The 20,819-nt window shown below is 40.5% G+C and overlaps 1 protein-coding gene across 5 annotated transcripts in view; it reads right to left on the bottom strand.

Moving 5' to 3' along the window:
• The window catches only part of FHAD1 (forkhead associated phosphopeptide binding domain 1), a 57,365-nt gene that overhangs the window by 3,344 nt on the left and 33,202 nt on the right, over positions 1–20,819 (bottom strand). For 4 of the 5 annotated variants that reach the window (XM_019511882.1, XM_019511881.1, XM_019511883.1 and 1 more), the window contains 14 exons: positions 20,621–20,691; positions 20,047–20,184; positions 18,716–18,823; positions 17,436–17,525; positions 16,496–16,721; positions 15,704–15,785; positions 14,503–14,609; positions 13,684–13,843; positions 13,209–13,332; positions 9,485–9,623; positions 8,318–8,427; positions 7,455–7,550; positions 5,358–5,578; positions 3,470–3,635 (listed from right to left, as the gene is read on the bottom strand). In XM_019511882.1, coding sequence (XP_019367427.1) covers positions 3,470–3,635; positions 5,358–5,578; positions 7,455–7,550; positions 8,318–8,427; positions 9,485–9,623; positions 13,209–13,332; positions 13,684–13,843; positions 14,503–14,609; positions 15,704–15,785; positions 16,496–16,721; positions 17,436–17,525; positions 18,716–18,823; positions 20,047–20,184; positions 20,621–20,691 — 1,838 coding nt within the window. The remainder of the gene's footprint in view (positions 1–3,469; positions 3,636–5,357; positions 5,579–7,454; positions 7,551–8,317; positions 8,428–9,484; positions 9,624–13,208; positions 13,333–13,683; positions 13,844–14,502; positions 14,610–15,703; positions 15,786–16,495; positions 16,722–17,435; positions 17,526–18,715; positions 18,824–20,046; positions 20,185–20,620; positions 20,692–20,819) is intronic. The other variant, XM_019511884.1, reaches the window with a different exon arrangement.

Raw genomic sequence — 20,819 nt, 5'->3', positions numbered from 1 at the left:
TATATATAGTGAAATCAACTTTCAAGTTCAGATTCCCAAGGTGCTACCAGGCTGCATAAAGTCACATGGAGGGAAATATGGGGGTGCGCGTGTGGATCCTGCAGTTGGCTAGCTACAGAGCTGCTACAGCTAGCTGCAGAGGGTGGTAGATTTGGATGAGGTGCCCTGATTCACTGCATGGATGCTGCTGGGTAGCTGCACATATGAACGTCAGGCCACTTATTGAGTCTACCGAAATACAGTTTAGTAAATGCTTTGCTTTAGAGACGCATTTCTATGATTCTTCTGACTCCTGTGTTTAAAATCTCAACTGTAACACTGCAGTAATGAGACTTGTCTACAGTCCAGAATGGAAATAAGCTTGAGGGTGTGTCTGTTCAAAAGGACATTTGAAGTTGCATGCTTGTAACAATGAGCTAGTGATGGGGCCGGTTTAGCTGTACATAGGCCCACACAGCACTGTTGGTGACCTGTAACCCTAATCTGCTACAGATCTCTGTTTGCATCCACCGTGAAACTCTCCTTAGGAGAATGTGAGTCTTGCTGCAATCTGCTCCACTGCTTGGTAGTTTTGGAGATCTGCCTAAATGTAGATTAAACCAAAATATGAATTCATTCTAATTTTGAATGCTGATATATTGCTAGCTCTTGGCATTTGCATAACTCTTCTTCCTTTTAGACCTGGACTGTCGCTTTGAAGTGCCAGACAGCGGCAAGAGAAACCCCCTTGCCACTGCACTGTTACTGGTCTGGAGGTTGGGGTACTTCTTGATAAGATGGCACTTATAATTGGTCAAAGCCAGAGAAAATAGCACAGAGGGCAGTTACAAATTATTGTCTTCATTATGATTTCTACTTTCCTTTCTTATGCAGACCACATTAGATCCCTTTTTGGCCCCCTCTCTCTTTATATCAAGTTAGGAACACGTATCAAGTAGGGCTACTTTAAGGGATTGTCCAGCCTTGGGTACCATTCAATATCTTCAGCAATGGTTGGAGGATGAAAATTGAGAGTACACTTAGCAAATGTGCAGATAATGCTATGCTTAGTGGAGTAGCTGGTAACTTAGACAAAATGACCTTGATAAATTGGAAACAGGGCCTGAAATAAATAGGGGGAAATTAAGTCAGGATGAATGCAATGTATTACACAGAGGAAGGAAGAATCAAATGCACATAAGCAACGTGGGGCGTGACTGCTGAGGCTGCAGTACTGCAGAAGATCTTGTAGTGGGTCATTACAGTTGGGATCCTAGTGGGTCATTACAGTTGGGATCCTAGTGGGTCAGAAGCTGAATATGAGCCAACAATGTAATACTCCACAGTCTTCAGCACTGCTGAGGCCTTGCCTGGAGTACTCTGCCCAGTTAGGGGCACTGCACTCCAAGAAAGGTTTGGGCAAAGAGTCATAAGGAGAGTAATAAACATATGTAGTGGTGTAGAAAACACAATATGTGAGGAAAGGTTGGAAGAACTGAGATTCTCTTTAAGGAAGAAAAGACTGGGGGGGGAATTTCATAAAGGTCATCGAATACAAAAAGGGCTGTTATTAAGAAGATGGTAATTCATTTGTTTTTTGTGGCCGCTGGGGGCAGGTTCAGAAATAATGGGCTTAAATTGCAGCATTAGGAAAAACCTTCTAACTCTGAGGGTCATTAAGCACCGGAACAAATACATTAGAGGTCGGGGAACCTCTGCCACTGGGAATTTTTTAAGTGCACACTACAGTAACACTGGGATGCTTTGGATGGAGGTGATCCTGCCATGAAGTGCCCTTCCAGCCCTATGTTTCTATGGTTCTCAGTAAGCTGTGTGCTAGACAAGTCTTTCAGGATCTGGTTTCCCTTCCAGTTGCATTTGGTCCAAAGTGAGCTCACCTGACTGCAAGTTGCTTTCTCCAAAGAACACAGCTGTAGGCAGGATGATCCTGACAGCACTCTTGTCACTTGTCCTCACCTGTCATCATCAATCCCTTTAGTTACTAATCTTGTAATGAGTAGTCATACTCTCCCTTGGTGATGTGGTGGTTAAAAACTCTTGAAGTCCTATCAGAGTGTGTCTGCTGCCTCACTCCTGTCAGCTCTCATTGTCGTTTCCACAAGGAAGCTAATCAGATTTGTTATGCATGACCTCCCCTTCATAATCCCTTCTAATTGATCACAGCAATCTAGTTCTAGATCCTGCTTTCTTAAGCATTTACTTATTGATATAAATAAAACGTACTCCAGTTCTTTTCTTCCCCACACAGGGGATGCCTGATATAATCTATGAACGTGTACAAAGCGATAATCAAGTGACAGAGAAATCGCCTCCCTTCATCCACATGGACTTCAGAGAAGGCTAGAGATTTAAGTGGCCTGCATAGAGTAGGTGGGTGTAGATCTGTAAAGGAGATTACCAATTACTGCCTCAAAACCCTGGCTGCTTAATCTTGGGATCCATCCCTGGGAACCTTGTTCTTGGGCAAACTAAACTGCAGCTCACTGTGAAAGAGTGGTTAAATATGAGGACTCTGGTGCTTCTGAAAATGTCAGCCTGCTCTGCAAGGAGAATCTTACAGCAATGCGTGAATTAAGTGTGTCAACATTGTGTAGTTCAGAATGGTAGACCTTTACTTAAATTGCCAGAAGTTTTGTTGCAACCATGTAGAGAACACTTAACTTGCTGTATAAATAGAAGGTATACCCAGGCTAGATTATGCTGGGAGAGGATGGCTTTTTGCATGCTGGCATATGCTTACCGCTTTGAAATACACAGCGTCTTTCTACCGCAAGCTGCTCGCAGAAATCTCAAAACTAATGCCTGCTCGTGTTTACAGTGAAATAACAGGCAACTAAGGAATGAACAACTCCAGTTCCCTTAAGGAGTTTGGGGGACTCTAATTTTGCACTTTTTCAATCAAATACCAGGCTGGCTGCGTTGCTCCCCATTTCCCTGCAATGTCATCTTCCTCCCAGGTTCCTCTGGTAGGTGCTACCTCCCCTCACTCCCCTCAGTGGTTTACCTGCTGTGTCTCTTGGTGTTCATGAATTAGCAGAGCTCACCTTCCCCTGCATCCCTGTGGCCTCTTGGCTGAAACACTGGCCCAGAGATCAGGAGAGCTGTGCTCTGTTCCTGTTGGTGCCTCTGGCTGGTTCAGAGACTTGTTTAAAACCACACAACTTCCCTGTGCCTCAGTCTGTACAATGGGGATTTCTGCTCTGAGTTCAACTGGATCTCACTGTACATACACAGCTATTCTTTAGTACTGCTACAGCCTTATTCACAGCTCTTCATTCAAATGACTGGATGGCATAACGCTCTTTACCTCTGAATGTTATAGCACACATGGGAACTATTAGGAGATGGATCGCAGTTTCTACTGTATAATTTAGCTAAAATCACTACACTGATACTACTGCCTTCAGCTACCAGGGCTCTTAGCTGTCCATGGTACCACTTTCATGATGTTGGGTCCAGAGACTCTTACCTTACGCAGTTTAATAGCCTGGTTCAATCTTTTCTCCTGATTGAGCTGGAGTTGTGTCCTCCCTAGTGCTTCTTTAAGCAGAGCATTCTCCTCTGCTTCTCTGTAGACTTCATCTTCCAATTTAGTCATCTCTTTCTGGCACACTTGCAGAGACTCCTTATTCATCCTGTACAAAACAGGTAGGGCTTTATTTTCACTCACAGCAAAAACACCTTTTACAGCTCTAGTAGCAGAAAAAAAAAAGAGCCTTGAAGGGAGGAGGAATGTTGTTTATGTCCCTTTAGGCCCCCTCTACAATGTTAGAGCTGTGTAAGTGAGGATCAGGCCCCTCCCCCATCCTTGTTGAAAAAGGCTGAATATATTTCAACAAGCGACACCCCCAAACATTTTTGCTTTAGTCCATACCAAATCTTATTAGGGTGCAGGTTTCTGCAGAAAGAAGTAGCTAGGGGGCTATTTCTTGCTTTTCCCATTGAAATAAAAATGCTCTCTCATCAATGCAAGCAATGATGGAGGTAGCAGCATATGCGTGTGCACACGCACATGTCCACTCTGAGTATATTTGCTGGAAATATTCACCATTTATTCCTAAAGAGAACAGAAGAAGGACAACACAGCACAGTGCCCAATAAGCATAATTTGAACAGAGGGTGAAAACTCTGCAGATGCTCTTGGGAGTTCCTTCTATGGGAATTGTAATGAAAATACCTGCCATCCATCTGGGGCAGAGGTGGGCAAAATGCAGCCCGCAGGCCGGATGCGGCCCACCAGGCCATTCCATCCAGCCTGCCGGGCCCCTAAAATTAATATATATGCCCTTGGCTGTCGATCATGCGGCCCTCGATGGCTTGCCAAAACTCAGTAAGCGGCCCCCTGCTCAAAACAATTGCCCGCCCTGATCTGAGGTAATTTAGTACTCTTCAGAGTTAAAAGACTTGCCCTTCAAAAGTATTTTTATGAGTTCTGACAGAGAGATCTTAGTATCCAGGAGAGGGAAGAAAAATAACCCTATCCTTTCCTTCCATTTGAAAGCAGGATTTTAGGATAGGGATCCAAAAGACCTCATCCTGTTCTCTACTCTTCTTTCTGGTTTCACATTCCAAATGATTTAGAAATATTTCTTTTACAAGATAAAGAACACATGAAATGTTTGTGATTAAACAGAGTAACGTTGCCTCATCTGCCATGGATTTTTTTTTCACAGCATTATATAAATAATTAAAGGCTAAATAATTATCATACCCATTCCTAGTTAAGATGAATATCAATTAGAAAAAATACACAAGAGTAATGTAATATTGCTACAGAGTAAACCTCTCTATACCAATCTTTCAGCTACATCTCAGAACGCTAGCTTCAATTTTCATGTTTTAAGCTTTTAGAGTGGATAATTAATTTCTTTATCCCAAACTGGTTTCAAATGAAGATTTTAAATAGATGAACATGTAAACAGGATACAAGGGCTTAAAATGGGACTGTATTAAGGTCTCCATTTCTGGAAACTGCACGTACAATTTCCATGTGTTCAATTAGTTCTTTGGCCAAGCACTCCTGGGTTTTCATGCAACAGCAGAGTTGGCCATCCCATGCCCTCCATTTTTAAGAAGGACACTTATGCCATTGGTTAGCTTGCTGTGGACTTAGAAGGTATGGTTTTAGGGAGCTATGCAGATCAAAGAGAGCCTCTCTCTAGTTTATGCCAGCTTTACAACAGACGCATGCAATAACAGAATGAATCTTTTTATAGAAACACACAAATATCCTGCGATTAAAACTGAAACATAGATAGCTCCTTTTACTAAATTTTTCATTATGGTGTCAGGCCTTTCTGCTACAAAGCTGGATCTGCTTTCAGGGCTCTGTAAATAGTTTAGTGGGCTTTCTGTACCTCAGCTGTTCAATGTCTGACTCGTACTCTTTTAGCAGTAGTTCTTTCCTTTCTAGCTGGCTTTTGAGTTTACTGATCTTATCATATAACAATTCAAGGTCCTTCTGGCGCTGCAGTCCCACTTTTTCCCTCTCATCTTGAGAGAGATGTGTAACAGGCTGCACCCCTGTCAGCTCCTTCATATTCATCAGACTTCCAAGAGCATGAATTAAGTCAAGGTACTGTAAGAAGAACAGAGAGTGAAATATTTACCAGGAATGTCTACTCCTAATTAGAATAATATCACACCGCTCGCCATCTGTTTTCATTCTGCTTTAGTGCAAAAGATTAAAATGTAGTAAATAAACCATGTTCTGCAGTCTTCTTTGCTTACATTTAATGTATATTCCCCTCTCAGCTTATTTTTATATGTTCCTTAAGAAATCAAGCAGAACAGTAAAATACCCAGTAGGTGCATTCAAGCATAATACAACATTAGAAAGTAACAATCTGACTAGGCAAGGTTGATGGACTTAGATTTACAGCCAGATCGTAATCAAAATAATCCCGAGATTCAGAACCACCACTGAAATGAGGGCAAAGAACAAGATCTGGGGGCTCCGTTTTGATTCCAGGAAGGAGGAACCAAAGTGGGATGTAACTTCTAGGTTTAAGATAGGGAGATTTTATTTAAAGTACTCTGATTTTTTTTTTCCATCACATTTTAATGAGAAAAGAACAAGTAAAACATGGCAGGTGAGCCATCGATTATAAACAAGATGAGTCCAGTGCACTGGCTCTGTCATAGGGCAGTGATTCCTGGCTGTGGATCACAAAGCTCTCCTTGGGCATGCAGGGTTAGTGTGGCACATTTGAGAGCCACGCTGTTGGGAAATGGGGAGGCAGCTCTCATTTGGTAGGTGCATTGGAAATAGTTCATAGAATGGAAAGACCAGAGTCCCCCACAAAGGGAAGGGTCCAGATGATGAGCAGGGCATAAATGCGATACCGCAGCTGGCAAAGCAAACAAAACTCTGGCTTGCATCTGCCCATGCATCTCGAGCAAGACCCAGGATGTCATCCTCCCACTGCACTCAGCCTTGGTGAGGCTGCAGCTGGAGTACTGCATCCAGTTTTGGGCTCCACAATTCAGGAAGGATGTGAAGAAGCTTGAGAGAGTCCAGAGGAGAGACACGCACATGATCAGAGAGGCTGCAAGCTATGGGACTCTTCAACCTGGAGAAGCACAGGCTCAGGGGCGACTTGGTGGCAGCCAATAAGTACATAAGGGATGTGCATCAGGATCTGGGGGAACAGCTGTTCACCAGAGCACCCCAAGAGATGACAAGGTCCAACAGTCACAAACTCCTGCAAGACCGTTTTAGGCTGAACATAAGGAAAAATGTCTTTACTGTCTGAACCCCCAAAGCCTGGAACAGACTCCCCCCAGAGGTGGTGCAAGCACCTACTCAGGACACTTAAGAAACATCTGGATGCTTATCTTGCTGGGATCCTTTGACCCTAGCTGATTTCCCGCCCCTTGGGCGGGGGGCTGGACCCAATGATCTCCTGAAGTCCCTTCTAGCCCTAATGTCTATGAAATAAAAGCCCAAACTAATATACAGGATGCAACAAAAACCCTTCCTGTCTTAGCACAACCAGGAAATTGAATCTGATTTTTAATGGACTCTTTAGTTTGCTTTCCATGGCCAACCAATTAGAGAGACGCACATCCATTTACCCTCTGAAAGCACTAACATTCCTCAGTCTGCTGAAATTTGGAAGCTCCTCTCTTTTCAAAGCCTTGCTTGTGCCATCCAGCACACATGTAACATGCTTGGCCCCTTGATTTAGATCCCCTTCCCTGGTGGGAAGTCTTGATCCTAAACTCTTCAAGGGCATCTTTTTGGAAATTGAAACAGAAGGAAAGAAAACACACCACTGGGAACTGCAAGGACTGCACCCCTCCAGGTAGAGCCTTGGGGTTTGGGCAGTACCTGCAGATATGGGTGTGTACTTTCAACAAATCTGAGATTCCTGAAGTACTGAGAAGCAGACCTTAAAATGACCCACAGTGTACTACCCACAAATGCAAATTTACCTCTTCTTTTTACTCACCATCTTCTCGCTGAGGTCAAAAGCATCAGACATTTCCAGCTTTGCTGTCCTTCCCATGGCTATATTTGAATAGACATTGGGAGAATAGCATGATAGCTGAAACAAAACAAGTATTATTCATTATAGACCAAACTACCTTGTCCTTCTCTTGGAAGATGAACCCGAACCCCCCTCCCAAGTCTGTGGTGTAAAAATTGTTACCAGTGTCAATATGTGGCATTTCTGGATGATGTAAAGTCCATTTAAAATGCATTTTATGTTTTTTGCAAAGTACAGTGGTACTCGGGTCTGAGCAAAAGATCTGTCAGGGAAGTCTCTGCCTACGCACTCTTCTCTCTCTCTCTCTCCCTGGCTTGTCTGTGTTTTATCTTTGAATGTTTAAGGCAGAAAATTATCGAATGTTGTCAAATGAAAACCAAAACATTCACTTCAACATAAAGAAATCACTGGGTTTCATCCTTGGTTGCCTTCCTGTTCGACAGTCATTCAGGCCATCAGAAGACTTTCCTGATTGTCTTCCATACAGATGGGTCCGCAGAGGATGTGGGCGAGATTCTCTGCTGGTCTATCTGCATAGTTGCACTGAAGTATAACATTAATAGGAGCTGGCCATCTAAATCCCCTTACAGCCTTGAAAGCTGCAGCCTAAAAATGGAAATCCATTGGCCATTCATCATAAAATGAAAGTACTGGAAAAGTTCCAAATTAATATAGACACAAGTGTTACAAAGAGAGGATAGTTCAGGAATTGTGTTCACGGCAAAGATATTGAGAATATTTATTTTGCATCTTATTTTTATTGAATCTTAAAGACACTTATTCTAATGAAACCACAATCAAAATATACACGAAATTCTATTTACCTTGCTGGCTTCCTTTTTCATAGGCATATGTTCCTTTTCTAAGCCTATTTTCTGAGTTACTTTCTCGGATAGATCTTTCTTTAGTACAACAAGTGCCTCGGGAACTTTCTCTTTAATAGGAAAAGGAACAAGAAAACCCCACACAATTGTTACAATATCACATATAAGATAAAATGGATTTACTAAATGCACACTGTATTAAAGGTCAGTCCTCAAAGTATTTCCTAAAGAAATGTGTACAACCATACATACAAAATGATATAATGCATGTACCACGTTCGTTATGAAATCAAGAACAGTATCTATTGCAAATGTAACAGTTGGATGCTATTTTCCAAGTTTGAAATTCAGGGAGTGCAGAGGCAATGGCTGTTTTCATTCTGGAATTTTATGGGGATCACTTTTACTTTGATATTTTTGTAAAAAAGGTAAAAAAAAATTATAACAGTTAAATGAAGCACAATTTATTAAAAAAAGAAAGAAAACTTAAAAAACCACACAACTTTATAAATACAGCTCATGAAGTTAAGTTCATTTTTGGTAAAAGCAGGCCAGCTGTTGATCTGAGTGGGACTGTACCTGCTTACAGCAGAAGAGACTGATATTTAGATACTTAGTTAGTTTGATAGTTTCATAGTTAGGTTTCTTTCTTTACTCTAAATTTTGAGCTACAATAACTGCAAATTAAAAGGTGTTTCTAGCTGATTCACTTTCCCAAGCAAAGAGCACAGTGTATTCCTTCACACATGTATACCAGCCTGTCTCTGAAGGATATGTAACCATGGGCCTGGTTTTGCATATGCGCAAACCCAGTCAATGATACAGAATTTCAGCAGTAGAAGTAAGAGAAGACTTTGACCCTGTAATGTCAACAGTTATAACTCAAACTTCAGAGTGTATTTCTTGGTTTTAAACACTGTACTCTTTCAGTCCCCAAATTTGCAAGGACTTTAAATGCACGCGTAATCTCAAGGGTTGACTTGGACTACTTGAGTGTTAATGTTATGTCATGCATGTGTTAATAAGTCGTAGTAGAATAGTTGTAAGAACCTGAAAATTCAGTGGTACTAACATCCCATGCTTGATTTTAATTTTCAAATGTAGAATTTGCTAAATTCAAATAATTACCAAGGATGTTCTAGCAGAAGTAAAGCATGCTGTCCTTACTTGAAGGATGAGTCTTTTCTAGTGTCTTTATTCTCTCTCGCAGTTCAATCAATGCATCTTTTTGACGCCAAATTACTTCCTCATGTCTGAGGCCTTTACATTTGGCTCCTAGGTCTGCCAAGTCCAAAGCTGGCTCCTGAAATGAAGAACCCATCCAAGCCACCCTTGATTAGATTACAATTTACTGTGCTTTGCACAAAAGACAAGTAATTCTTGAAGAACTGTGATGTTATGAGCCAGGTTTAAAGTAATATATAGATGCAGGTGCCTGGGCCATGAAAATCCTTCAGCCTTCCCTAAAACTCTTATGTTTAATGTCTAGTACTTGCAATTCTGCTTTTGCTGGCTTGAAACTATATACTGATCATCTTAGATGCACCAAGAGGCCAGATGGTCTAGAGAAAGTGGCTTTCTCCATGGGGATGGGAGGTCCAGAGGTAAAATAGGTGTACAGGCTATCTTGTCAGTCCTTCCTACTGCTGGCTAGCAGTACCTACAGGAAGTTTACTGAGCATTAATCTCAAAAGTGTAAATTGAAGATAAATTGTTCAGCCCTTTCGATCCTGTACAAAGTTTAAATAAAGGTGCTGCTCCCCTGAAAGACTTTTCCTTTCTTCTGCCTTCAAAATATTTCATGCAGCACATTGACACATTTCTCGTTTTCAAAGCATGCCCTTTGAATCCTTCTGAAACCCACATTTGGAAGTGAACCCAAAAAGCATGCAAACATATTGTTTAAAATATGCAAATGAGTATGTCAGTATTCTACCACAGCTAGTGCTTTATTACTAATATACATAGCTGTAAATCTGCACAAACATATTAATTCAAATGCATGCAGTGATAAACGGAGGATACTAATTAGGGTAGCTGCAAATTTTCCTGCCTCCGTGTGCATCCAATAAATGGTTGGTGATAAACTCTAGTTCAGTGTCCAGCCACAAATTACTATTTGGTCTACTGGAATCAAATCATTTCAGCTTACCTTGTTCCTCTCATAGTTTTTGCAAAAGACTGATACAGTGGAATGAATCTTTTCCTGCTTTTACTACCTATTTTAATCCATCCAGATTTTGAAGCAAGGAACTATATTGAGTGTTTCCAAACAAAATGGGGAAAAATTGCATTTTTTTCCTTTCTTTATGCAACTGTATAGTTGGAAGACAAGCTTTTGGGTGCAAAGAACTCTTCTTCAGGTCTGGGGTGAAATCAAATGTGGCCCAAGCTAAACACCAGATATTTCCTTTTTCTTCCTGTCTAACATTTTTCCCAACTACAGTTGGTCCAGTAAAAGATAAGTTCGTCCAAACCTGCCCCCACTCCCATATTTTCTGGATGACAGTCATAGGTACAGCACTCCAGTCCTACTACTGCATGAAGAATATTGAAATTCTTCAGCTAGAAGGTAAAATCCACAACATGAAAAAGAAAGAAGCAGCTGGCATTTAGCCTAGGCTATACCTATTTCTTTCCCAAACCCAGGGAAGGGCACTTTGTACCCAAAAAGGTTAATATCTCTCAACTACAGAGTGGGTCCAAAAAAAAGATACTACCAAAAACCCCTTGCTTCTCATATGTTTCCTGGACTGTCATGCTACGACAAGACTCAAGCCCTACTTATCACAGAAAAGAACAGCAAGGTACTGCTGTGCAAAGGATCTGCAAAAGGAAATGAGAGCTAAAGCATATTATCTTTTTACAAGCTGCTTTTTCCTACCTAACTGGCAATTATAACAACACTTAGCACTTTCAACACTTCACATTTGCAAAGCGCTGTATAAACCTTAGCTAATTACCATCACACAATGCCTGTGCAATAGGTAAGTCAAGACAGTGGCACTTAGCTTTCCATTGGAGAAATCAAGGAGCTTAAGAACAATATTTTTCAGAAAGGCTAGTGACTTTGTGTACCACAATTGTAGGTGATCAGACTGACAAGCTGCAGGCCCAGTTTTTCACAAATGCTAAGCACTGCCAATTCCAATACAGATCAACAAAGGCTCTCAGGGCCGTGCATCATTTAAACAAGCTTAGGCAAAAAATAAGTCAATGGTCATTTTTTCAGACTGTTGGTTTTAATGATTTACTTAGGGCTGTGCAGCAGATCTGTGCCAGAAATAGGTATGGAAGCCAGGATTTTCTAGCTCTTAGTCCTAGGCTTAGAGCAGCAGTACTCAACTGCTTATGAACCTGTGTCATTCAGCTCATCTGAGGTCCAGAAATTCAGCAGCAGGGAAGTGGCGGCAGTGCTAATTGCCATGGCTCTGCGGCCCAAGATGATATGGCCCTGTGTGCTAGATCACATCAGCATGAAGTCAGGTCAGCACAGGGCTGGATGCAGACGTGTATGGTCGGAGCAGCATGTGGCCATATGTGGCCAGGCCAGCACACCAGATTGAACCACAAACCACACCAGATCTGGCCTGCACCAGATAGGGCCAGCTCTACACCACTCATCCAGTCTGGGGGTCGGGTATTTTGGGCACCCCTGGCTTAGACCATCAACATTGCTTCTCATCTGACAGTGGAAGTCCCACCACAACGAAGACAAATAAATGAATTAACACATTCTCTTCTTTGTCATTTCCCCAGCCGCTATATCAGGAAGTTTAAAATACTTTTATGACTTGTCTTTACCAAACTGCTTTCAAAGCAGTTTACTTCTAAACCAACAACTCAGCTGTGCTGCAGACAGATTGTTGCAAACTTTTCCACCTTGTGTGCACCCGGTAAGTGGTTGGGGATAAATTCCAGTTTCTCATCAATACCACATAACCAGCATACAGAGCCATCCATAATATAACCGGCTTCTGTAGATATTAGTCATTTATGATGCAGCAGTACTCAAAGGTCCTAAGCAAATTCAGCATTTGATTATGCTACAAACTGTACAAACACAAAGGAAGCTACAATCCCTCCCTTGAAAAATGTGCAATCAAATTTAAGAGAAGCCAAAACAACTAGTTGGGTGGGTGCTAGCAAACGGTTAACAAAGGGTAAGTGTGGGCTATTATGCGGTACCTATTAAGCCTAAGTACACAATGAGATGGTTCATAAAATACATATTTAAATTATTTTTCTGGAACATGCACAGCAGACAGCAGCCTGGGTGGGGTGCTGATGTTAGAATTAACATCTAAGCAAGAGAGCCTTCAGGCAGGAACAAAGCCTAGCAAGCCACTCAGAAATCAATCATACGTCTTGCTCTCGTGTGAGAATGAAAACATTGCTCTCTGGCCCAGTCCACCTACAGACATCAAGCATGTATACCTCACTGCCTCATTCCCTCTAGAGTGCTAAGCTGCATTCAGAATTTCAAGTATGCGCTAGAAAGCACTAAACCCGGTGGGTCTGATTCTTGTCTTGTGGATTTTTCACTAGTGTCATTCCATTGATTTTGGCTGATTTTATTATATTTGCACTGGGATGAGGTCAGACACAGGGCTGGTTAGAGAACCACCCTTTAGGAAAGGCACATCTCAAATGGAAAATACAATAGAAAATATCATCAGCGTATTCCTTCCCTCTCTTCTTTTCAATCTCCGGGTAGCCCGTCTCATAGATGGTTAACCTAGGCCTTGGGCGTGTTCAGTCTAAATGTTACTGCATCAAGGACATATCGTTCTGCTTTCTTTATAGAACAGTTACTTATTTTATTTTTCCCTTTTATCTACTGCATTCAGAAAGTTTGCTACAAGTGCTGACTGTTGTGATTTGGACTTGCCTTGGTTTCACGGACATCATTTACTGTAGTGGTATTGGTCTGAACACTCTTTTGAGGCAATTTCTCAAACTTGACCTCCTTTTTTTTGGTTGCGTTCAGGATTTTCAGGTTCTCTTTGGCACGCCTGTGGCGAGAGCAGAAAATATTGCTAAGGAGGATGACAGATGAAAATGAACAAACAGTTTGCTGAGGACAGCAACAAAGTTAGCTACTGAAGAATATAAATGAATAGGCAGGAATAGATAATAAGCTATGATTTAGTTGCAACTCAATTGGCAATGGTCCTTCAAACCCATATATCAGACTGTTTGAGATTTCCGAAAGGGAAGGACTGGCTTGATAAAATGTTACATTTTAAAATATTGCTTTTGTTCCAAGGGAATTAATTATCTAAATGAAATGCTGATTTGACTTGATTATTTCTTTTTTCAGGAACACTATCGCTTTCCTATCATTTCTGCTGATGTTCTTTTACCTTAATTCTTCAGCTGTTGTTTTCAGGTCCTTATCCTTCTTGTCCACAAGGTTTGACATTGCAAATAGCTTTTGTCTAAGCATGTTCAGTTCACTCTCTTGGCATTTAACAAGGTTTAGATTTCTCTCCAGCTCCATCTTTTGTTTCTCACTGAGCTCTCCTGCATAGAGTTTATAGTGGTTATTGTCTACCTTACTGCTGAATAGTGAAAAGTACCCTCAAGTCCTATCAAAACTAATGCTTTGAAAAGTTTTGTACTTCCAAGGACCCAGGCTTCTGACTCTGCAGAGCACTGTACAAATTTTGTCTTTCTGTCTGACTATTTGACTTTATTGCTATTAAACCAGTGATTTGCTTGAGTTAGAAAGGTGTAAGGAAGGGTAGCTTGTACTGTTTATTGTGGGCAGCTTAACTGAATTTGCTACTTGCAGTGTGGGTTCATACACCCATATTTTATAGCTAAAGGAAACCTTAAAGAAGGCGGATTTTCAGGAGTGGAATGGCTCAGCGCTTCTATGAATCAGCCTCCTTCTCAGTATCTCAGATTGGATATTGCAAAAACAACCGGCATAATCAGTAACCGCTTCTAAAAATGTTAGTTTCTTTTTACTGAGTCCAAAGTATAATTTACCCAGGCAACGGGAAGAGGAAAAAAAAAGTTTGCTTCTGCCTAGACCCAAATGAAAATACTGTCAGGAGAAAGTGAAATCCTTTTTTCATTATCTCTGGGATTGTTTCTCCTTCAACTAATATCTAGTCTCCAATTATTTTGGGTGAAGTCATGACAGTTTTGTAAATCACATGATATATTTGACAAACCTATCATATCCGACATTCTAGCTTTGGCTTCTGAGAGGTCTTTCTTTAATCCCAAAATGATAGCCTGTTTGGACAGGATTTCCTTCCGAGCAGCTGCTAATTCTTCTCTGAAATTCATGAGATGGATAATAGCAAAAACCAATTTCATTTGAAAGATTAATATTACTTAACATATACATGTCTTACAAGGTAATGTCATATAATTAACACATACAAATTATTTTTAAAGTATGATTTTAAATCCCATAAATCCAGAGATATAGAGTTGGGATTTACAGTCTCTCAGTTCTTAACTCAGGCTGTTATGCCCAGTTTTCCAGAATGGAAAAGAGATTAAACAGATGTAGTATTCTGCATCAAAGACTGCTCAGATCAAAGCAGACTGCTACATACTGGACACTTTGTTTCAGCTGGTTTCCCCTCCATGTTCAAGATGAGAACAGCACTTGGGCCATGAGATGTATGCTGAGCACTCATACTAAAAACAATTAATTTAGCAGTCCCACATGACAGGCATAACATGCTATATGTTTCTGTGGCTTAATATACTTTCAATCCCCCTTACCAAAATCCCCCCTAAAATAAGATGGTCCAAAAACTGGTTTATCCCTCACATTTCCCATTAAGATGGGCCTCTATACATACTGGGCACATCTACACATGCACATTTACTGTACAGTGATTTAGGTTACTGTGCAGTAACCAAAATCACTGTGCAGTAACTATGGCGACTTACACCAACTTGGGCATAAATTTGATACCTGTATCATGCATGTAAAAAATGTGATGCCTGATTAGTTACTGCACAGTAACACACATGTAGATGCCTTACTGCACAGTAACACTGTGCATGTAGACTGACTTAGGACTAACTTTAGTCCCAAGTCAGTCCACACAGCGTTACTGTGCTTTAACAGCTACACTTGTAGACGCTGGCCTAAAAGCTGCTTAGTGCGCAGTAAATGCACGTGTAGATGCACCTGCTGATTAGATAATCTGGGCCAGATTCTCATTTGCACTCTGGGGCCTGAAAGTGGACTAAAGTTGCACTGGCACGTTCTCAGTAAGAATGTATAAACAGGCCTTACTGTAAATGAGAATCAAGCCTCCTCTCCTTTTAAAACTCAGTTTGTGATTATGAGGTTCCTTTAAACCTTCTTCCACAATGAACAAAACCAAAGAGTAGTTATCAGTTGCTTACAGAAGACGACTATGGAATTCTTCTCTGTCCGAAATTTCTTGTGAAATGGATGATGATGATATGGGAGGATCTTTCTGAAGTGCTGAAAAAAAAAACAAGGCTATTTACAATCAACCAAGTAAAGAGCTTAGTCTCAAAGATTATGGGTACTTTATATTTGTTTGCTTTTGTGAAGGGATCTGAGCTCAATAAAGGGATTTCAAGAGAACGTTCAGTAGATTTTCCCATCAACTAGTGAATCATGTCATTTGATTAGCATCCTTCATTCTTTCCCAAAGTCTCTCTCTTCCAATCTAGAAATTAATGAGCAAGAAGCCACTACCAAGGAATTGCTTTGACTTAGGAACCACAGGAACTTTGTCTTCTAGACCAATAATGATTTTAAAGTTTTAGTGATGGCTTTTTAAGAAACAAAGTTATTTAGGTGTCAATTTGGGAAGAATTTCAATGTGTATTTAAATCCATTCCTATTCAGGTTTACAAACACATGCTTAACTTTAGGTCTGTGCTCAGGTCCCACTTTGCTTTCAAGGGTCTTTCTTGAACAGAAAGCCTGCCCGCATTGAGGCCTCACCGTATCTAGAAAAACCGTGTAATAGAAGACATTGTAGAACAAAGAGACTTTTCAAAGAACTATTATTCACTCGTGGAAAATCACTAACTCATGGTAACACTGAGCTACTAAGATATCCAGACCCAGTTCAACAGAATACAAAGAGAGTGCTCTTTTATAGTAGGAAAACAATGTTCCACTCTTTTTGTAAGTATGCAGCTAATTTAACATTTAGCTACCTTCAATTTTTTCCTGTAGAGCTAAATTTTCGCCCTCTATGTTCTTCTGATGCAGTGTGGCCTCCAGCAGCCTGTCTTCTAGAGCAACTATTGTCTGCGAATGTTGTTTGATTTGTTCTTTATATTCCATTATTTCTTCCTGAAGTTTCTGCTTCAGTATCTCATTCTCATCCCGAATGGTTTTTAGATGATTCTCTCGCACCAATAACTGCTCCTTCAACATGGCCTATGAAACAGGATGCATTAATTCTGTGAAAATGTGGTATATTTTAGCAGAAAAGGATAAGGACAAATATCTTTCAGCCTGGGCAATACGAGTAGCCCCCAGGCAAGTAGGTATTGGAGAAAAAATTCAGAGCTCTATTCCTATTGCTTCCTCTCTGCCATGGTGGGAATGAGGGAATATGCTATGCCTCTTGAGAAGTTACACCCCTCCTCAGGCTTTGCACCTGATTGACGCTCCCTGCTGAGAGATGTGTGCAGAGGCAGTGGGATGTTTGTTGTAGGATTAGAAACTTTTCTTCTCTAGCTCCTTCACTCACTGACTATTTCCCTTGCTCCAGGGACCGACTCCTGCAGCATAGATGCTGTTGCCTGGCCCATCATCCTGGTCCTCTTCTTCCTCCAGCACTGAACCCATCTTACAGTTTTAGGTTGGGACTGGCAGAGTTTGAATGGTTATGTTAAGAACCTTGCTTAGGCCACCAGCAACATCTGAAGCTGGGATTTACAGAGCTAAAAAGATAAGGCACTAGCAACAATCCCCAACTCTGGTTACAATCAGATAGAAGGTGACCCCTCAGTTCAGCAATTCAGGAGGGGACCCTGGGAGAGCTTGAAGCAGACCTGCTCTTCATGATGTAATGAAAAAAAATTGCATTCAGACAAAACTGTCTCTAGTTCAAACCCTGCTAAACAATCTCTTTGGTATGGTGGTTACCTCTCTTTTTCCAGCCTCTTCTAAGCTGTCCACAGTTTCTCTTAGTTTTGAATTTACAATGTCATCTTCTTTTGATTTTAGTTCAATTACCTAAGTCAGAAAATAAGTGATAGATGAGGATCAAGACCCAGTATACTTCCTTTCATTTCTAGCAGTGCTGAAATCTATTTGAACGCTGTATATGAGAAGCAAGGGATATTTTGTGGTAAGGCTTATCGGACAAACTGTATAGCTGGGAGAGATGTTGAACACTATATAAGCCAGTGTAGCCAGAGGTCCACTCTAAGGAAAAGTTTCAGATGTGCAGTACTGAGCTCTGAATGAAAGAACTTAATTTTCACTGGAAGTCATTTACAATGGTAGCAAAAATTAACTTCTGAACTTCCTCCTGTTATTACAATACCAGTGTCAAATGAGTCTGCATTCATCCATTCCTCCAACCGCCATCATATATGGATTCTGATTATGAAATATCAGAAAGATTAGCAAATACCTTCTTTTAACACACTCAGGTTACATATGCATATCTGAGAAATAACCCTGGGTGTAACTGGGAACAACAACAACAAAGTCAAAGGAGATGTTCCCTTTGATACCAACGGTGAATCTGGCACACAGTCATAGACATGATTCAGTTTTATAGTTAAACATTAGGCAATGTGCAATAAATACATGAGAAAACTAACCAGTAAATATTTTATCTGATTGTTTTCATTAATACTATTATTTCAACTGGAGAAACCCACTATCATGTACTTCTCATTTTCTTGCATAGATTTGAAAAAAGGTCAGAGCTGCCTTGCTGCTACAATGGGTTTAATGAGGTAGTTCCAGTTGGTGCCAATTATTTCAAGTAAAGGACACATATATAGTCCTTAGAAACATCAGTACAGAAAAGACAATTTGGTTAGGCTAGTGATTACTGAGAAATCATTGACATCGTTGTTACTGCAGAGAAACAGAGCAACATTGCATTGATCTAACTAAACCCCGTGGCATAGATCTTTGCTTTTCCTGATGGCTGCTGTTCTTTCTTCAGGGATCTTCATCATTTTAGAGTCCTATGGATGGCTGACTCATATCCAAAGTGTTCATACCAAAGTGTATATACATGCACAGGCTGAACACAAAACTTGCACATTCATTTTACGGTGATGTTTTGCACGTGACCAAAACAACGTGGCCCATCGAGCACCAGGCTGATGGGCTCCATAAGGTACACTGGATTTTTCAAACTAGGAGTACAAAATATTCTCCCTCATCACTGGATTTCTACCAACCTCAGTCAAATGTCTCAACTGACTTTCCATATCTTGAACTTTCTGCTTTTCTCTCTCCAAAAAATCCTTTAATTTATCCTTCTCTGCAACGACAGCATTTTCTAGAATCTGAGAAATAATATCACATTATCATGCAAGTACCAACAGCCATCCTCACAAATAAAGGAATATTACATTGAGGGAGGATAATGCTGAGCTAGAAATAGGAAAATGAAAGCAGTGAATCACAACTTTGGAGGGAGGATGGGTTTTGAAGGAAGGCTCGCTGAGTGGGCTCTTTTAAAAAGAAAGGGGAGACTACTTCAGGGAGGCACTGCAGCAATGGCAAAAAGAAAAGAGGAAGTGAACAGGCTGCTGATTAACTGATTAATTTGAAAATCGGAAGTGTAGGAAGGAAGTTTCTACAGGGGACTGATGAGCAATTCAGACAAAACTATAATACATGGCTTCACTGAAATACAGCTACTAGCAACCCATTAAAAACCAGCTGGAGTTTGTAAGTCCCCACAAGGTTATTGTAAACATTATTACTTCTAAATAAAGTGTTTTTACAATGCATCTTTCATCCTCAAATCTCAAGGTGATTTGAGTCTCGCAGCTGAGTGCAGTTAAGTCTCGCAGCACTTGGTGAGGTACATAAATCTACTACTATACTTTCTCATATACAACATGGACACACCAATTCCCCCAAAATACCAGTTGCTGGAAATCGGTCTATGCAGGATATGCAAGAAAAACAGTAAGAGCAGGTTCTGCCACTCATGGGTAAAACTGAAAGTAAAATCGGGACCAGAAAAAGACGCAGGCTTGGATCCCTAGTTGCTGCAATTCAGTTACTTACTACGAGGAAAGATTTTTTTCTTTTTCACTCTACAATACACAAGGTGTTTATTGTATCCTAGGATGTGTTATATGCAAGACAATATGGTACAGATTTAATTCTCTTGCTCAGGCTCACATGTAGAATTTGATTCTTTGTTGCACTAATCTGTAGATCACAGTATCTTTCATATTCTTCTCCTGGTCCCCATAGCAGTTTATGTTCCTTTAACATGTGGGTCATGATTGCAAGTCTCGATTTCCTTACTTTAACTAGAGCAGCACAGTGTATGGTAAGCATAGGTGCAGAGGAGAGCACTACTGAAGAAATTATAGAATTTCTTCTGACTTCATCAGAGCCAACATTTTACCCCTGGGCTTTGCAGGCATTTCAATCTGGATGTGCATTTGCAAGATACAATTTCTCTTTCCTAAATAGGCAAACATAATAATTTTTGTACATATTTTTTGTGGGTAAAAGAAACATTGTACAAGGAACAGCTCTATTGTACCTTTTTGTTTTCCTCCTCCTTCTCCAGGACAATAAGCTCTATCTTGTTTTGCAACTCTCTCTCATATTCCAGTTTTTGTTCATTCAGCTTTTTCTGTAGCAGGGAATTCTGAGATTCCTGCAACTCGCCTAATTGGGCCTAGAGGGAAATTTTGGTTAAAAAAGATATTGAAGGACTCATATTTTAAGCGGACTAAAAAGAAACCATGTTAGATGTTAGCAACTTATTCCAAAATGAATGATATCCTCAAACATTTTTTTCTTTAATATATAGTGACTTTGAAAAACATTGTTCAAATACCAAATCCGAATTGGGCAATGAGAGCGTGATTCCAGGTAGGCTGTGCTGCTGGCACATCCTACTGCGCTTCCTATATTCCTCCACTTTTGTAAGACAAGGCTGTCTATGTCCTTTGACCAATGCAGCTACAACCAACCACCCTAATGCATGGCAGATATCCGCTTTTATAAAATACTCAATGACAGTTTGTAAACCAAATCTATAATAGCCCTATGATTTTTTCGTCTTTTATTCATACAAATCCACTAAGAGAGTCTCAAGTATTTTATTTTACCTGAAGTGTTTGAATTCTGCCCACAGTTTGATGATTATTCTCCCGCAGACACTTAATGTATGAAGCCAGCCCTTGGAAAGAAAAGATATTTCAATGACATGATGTGTTTTTATTCCTGGAGGGTTCTCTCACTTCAGCCACTTAGTGGAAAGTGATGATGCATAAGAAAGGTTCAACTAAGGGTGCAGCTTGTTTTCCT

This window comes from Gavialis gangeticus, unplaced genomic scaffold (assembly GCF_001723915.1).
Source record: "Gavialis gangeticus isolate Ggan-Ray unplaced genomic scaffold, GavGan_comp1, whole genome shotgun sequence".
NCBI lineage: Eukaryota > Metazoa > Chordata > Crocodylia > Gavialidae > Gavialis > Gavialis gangeticus.
Note: the sequence above shows the minus strand (reverse complement) of the source record. Positions and strands in the feature narration are given on the sequence as shown.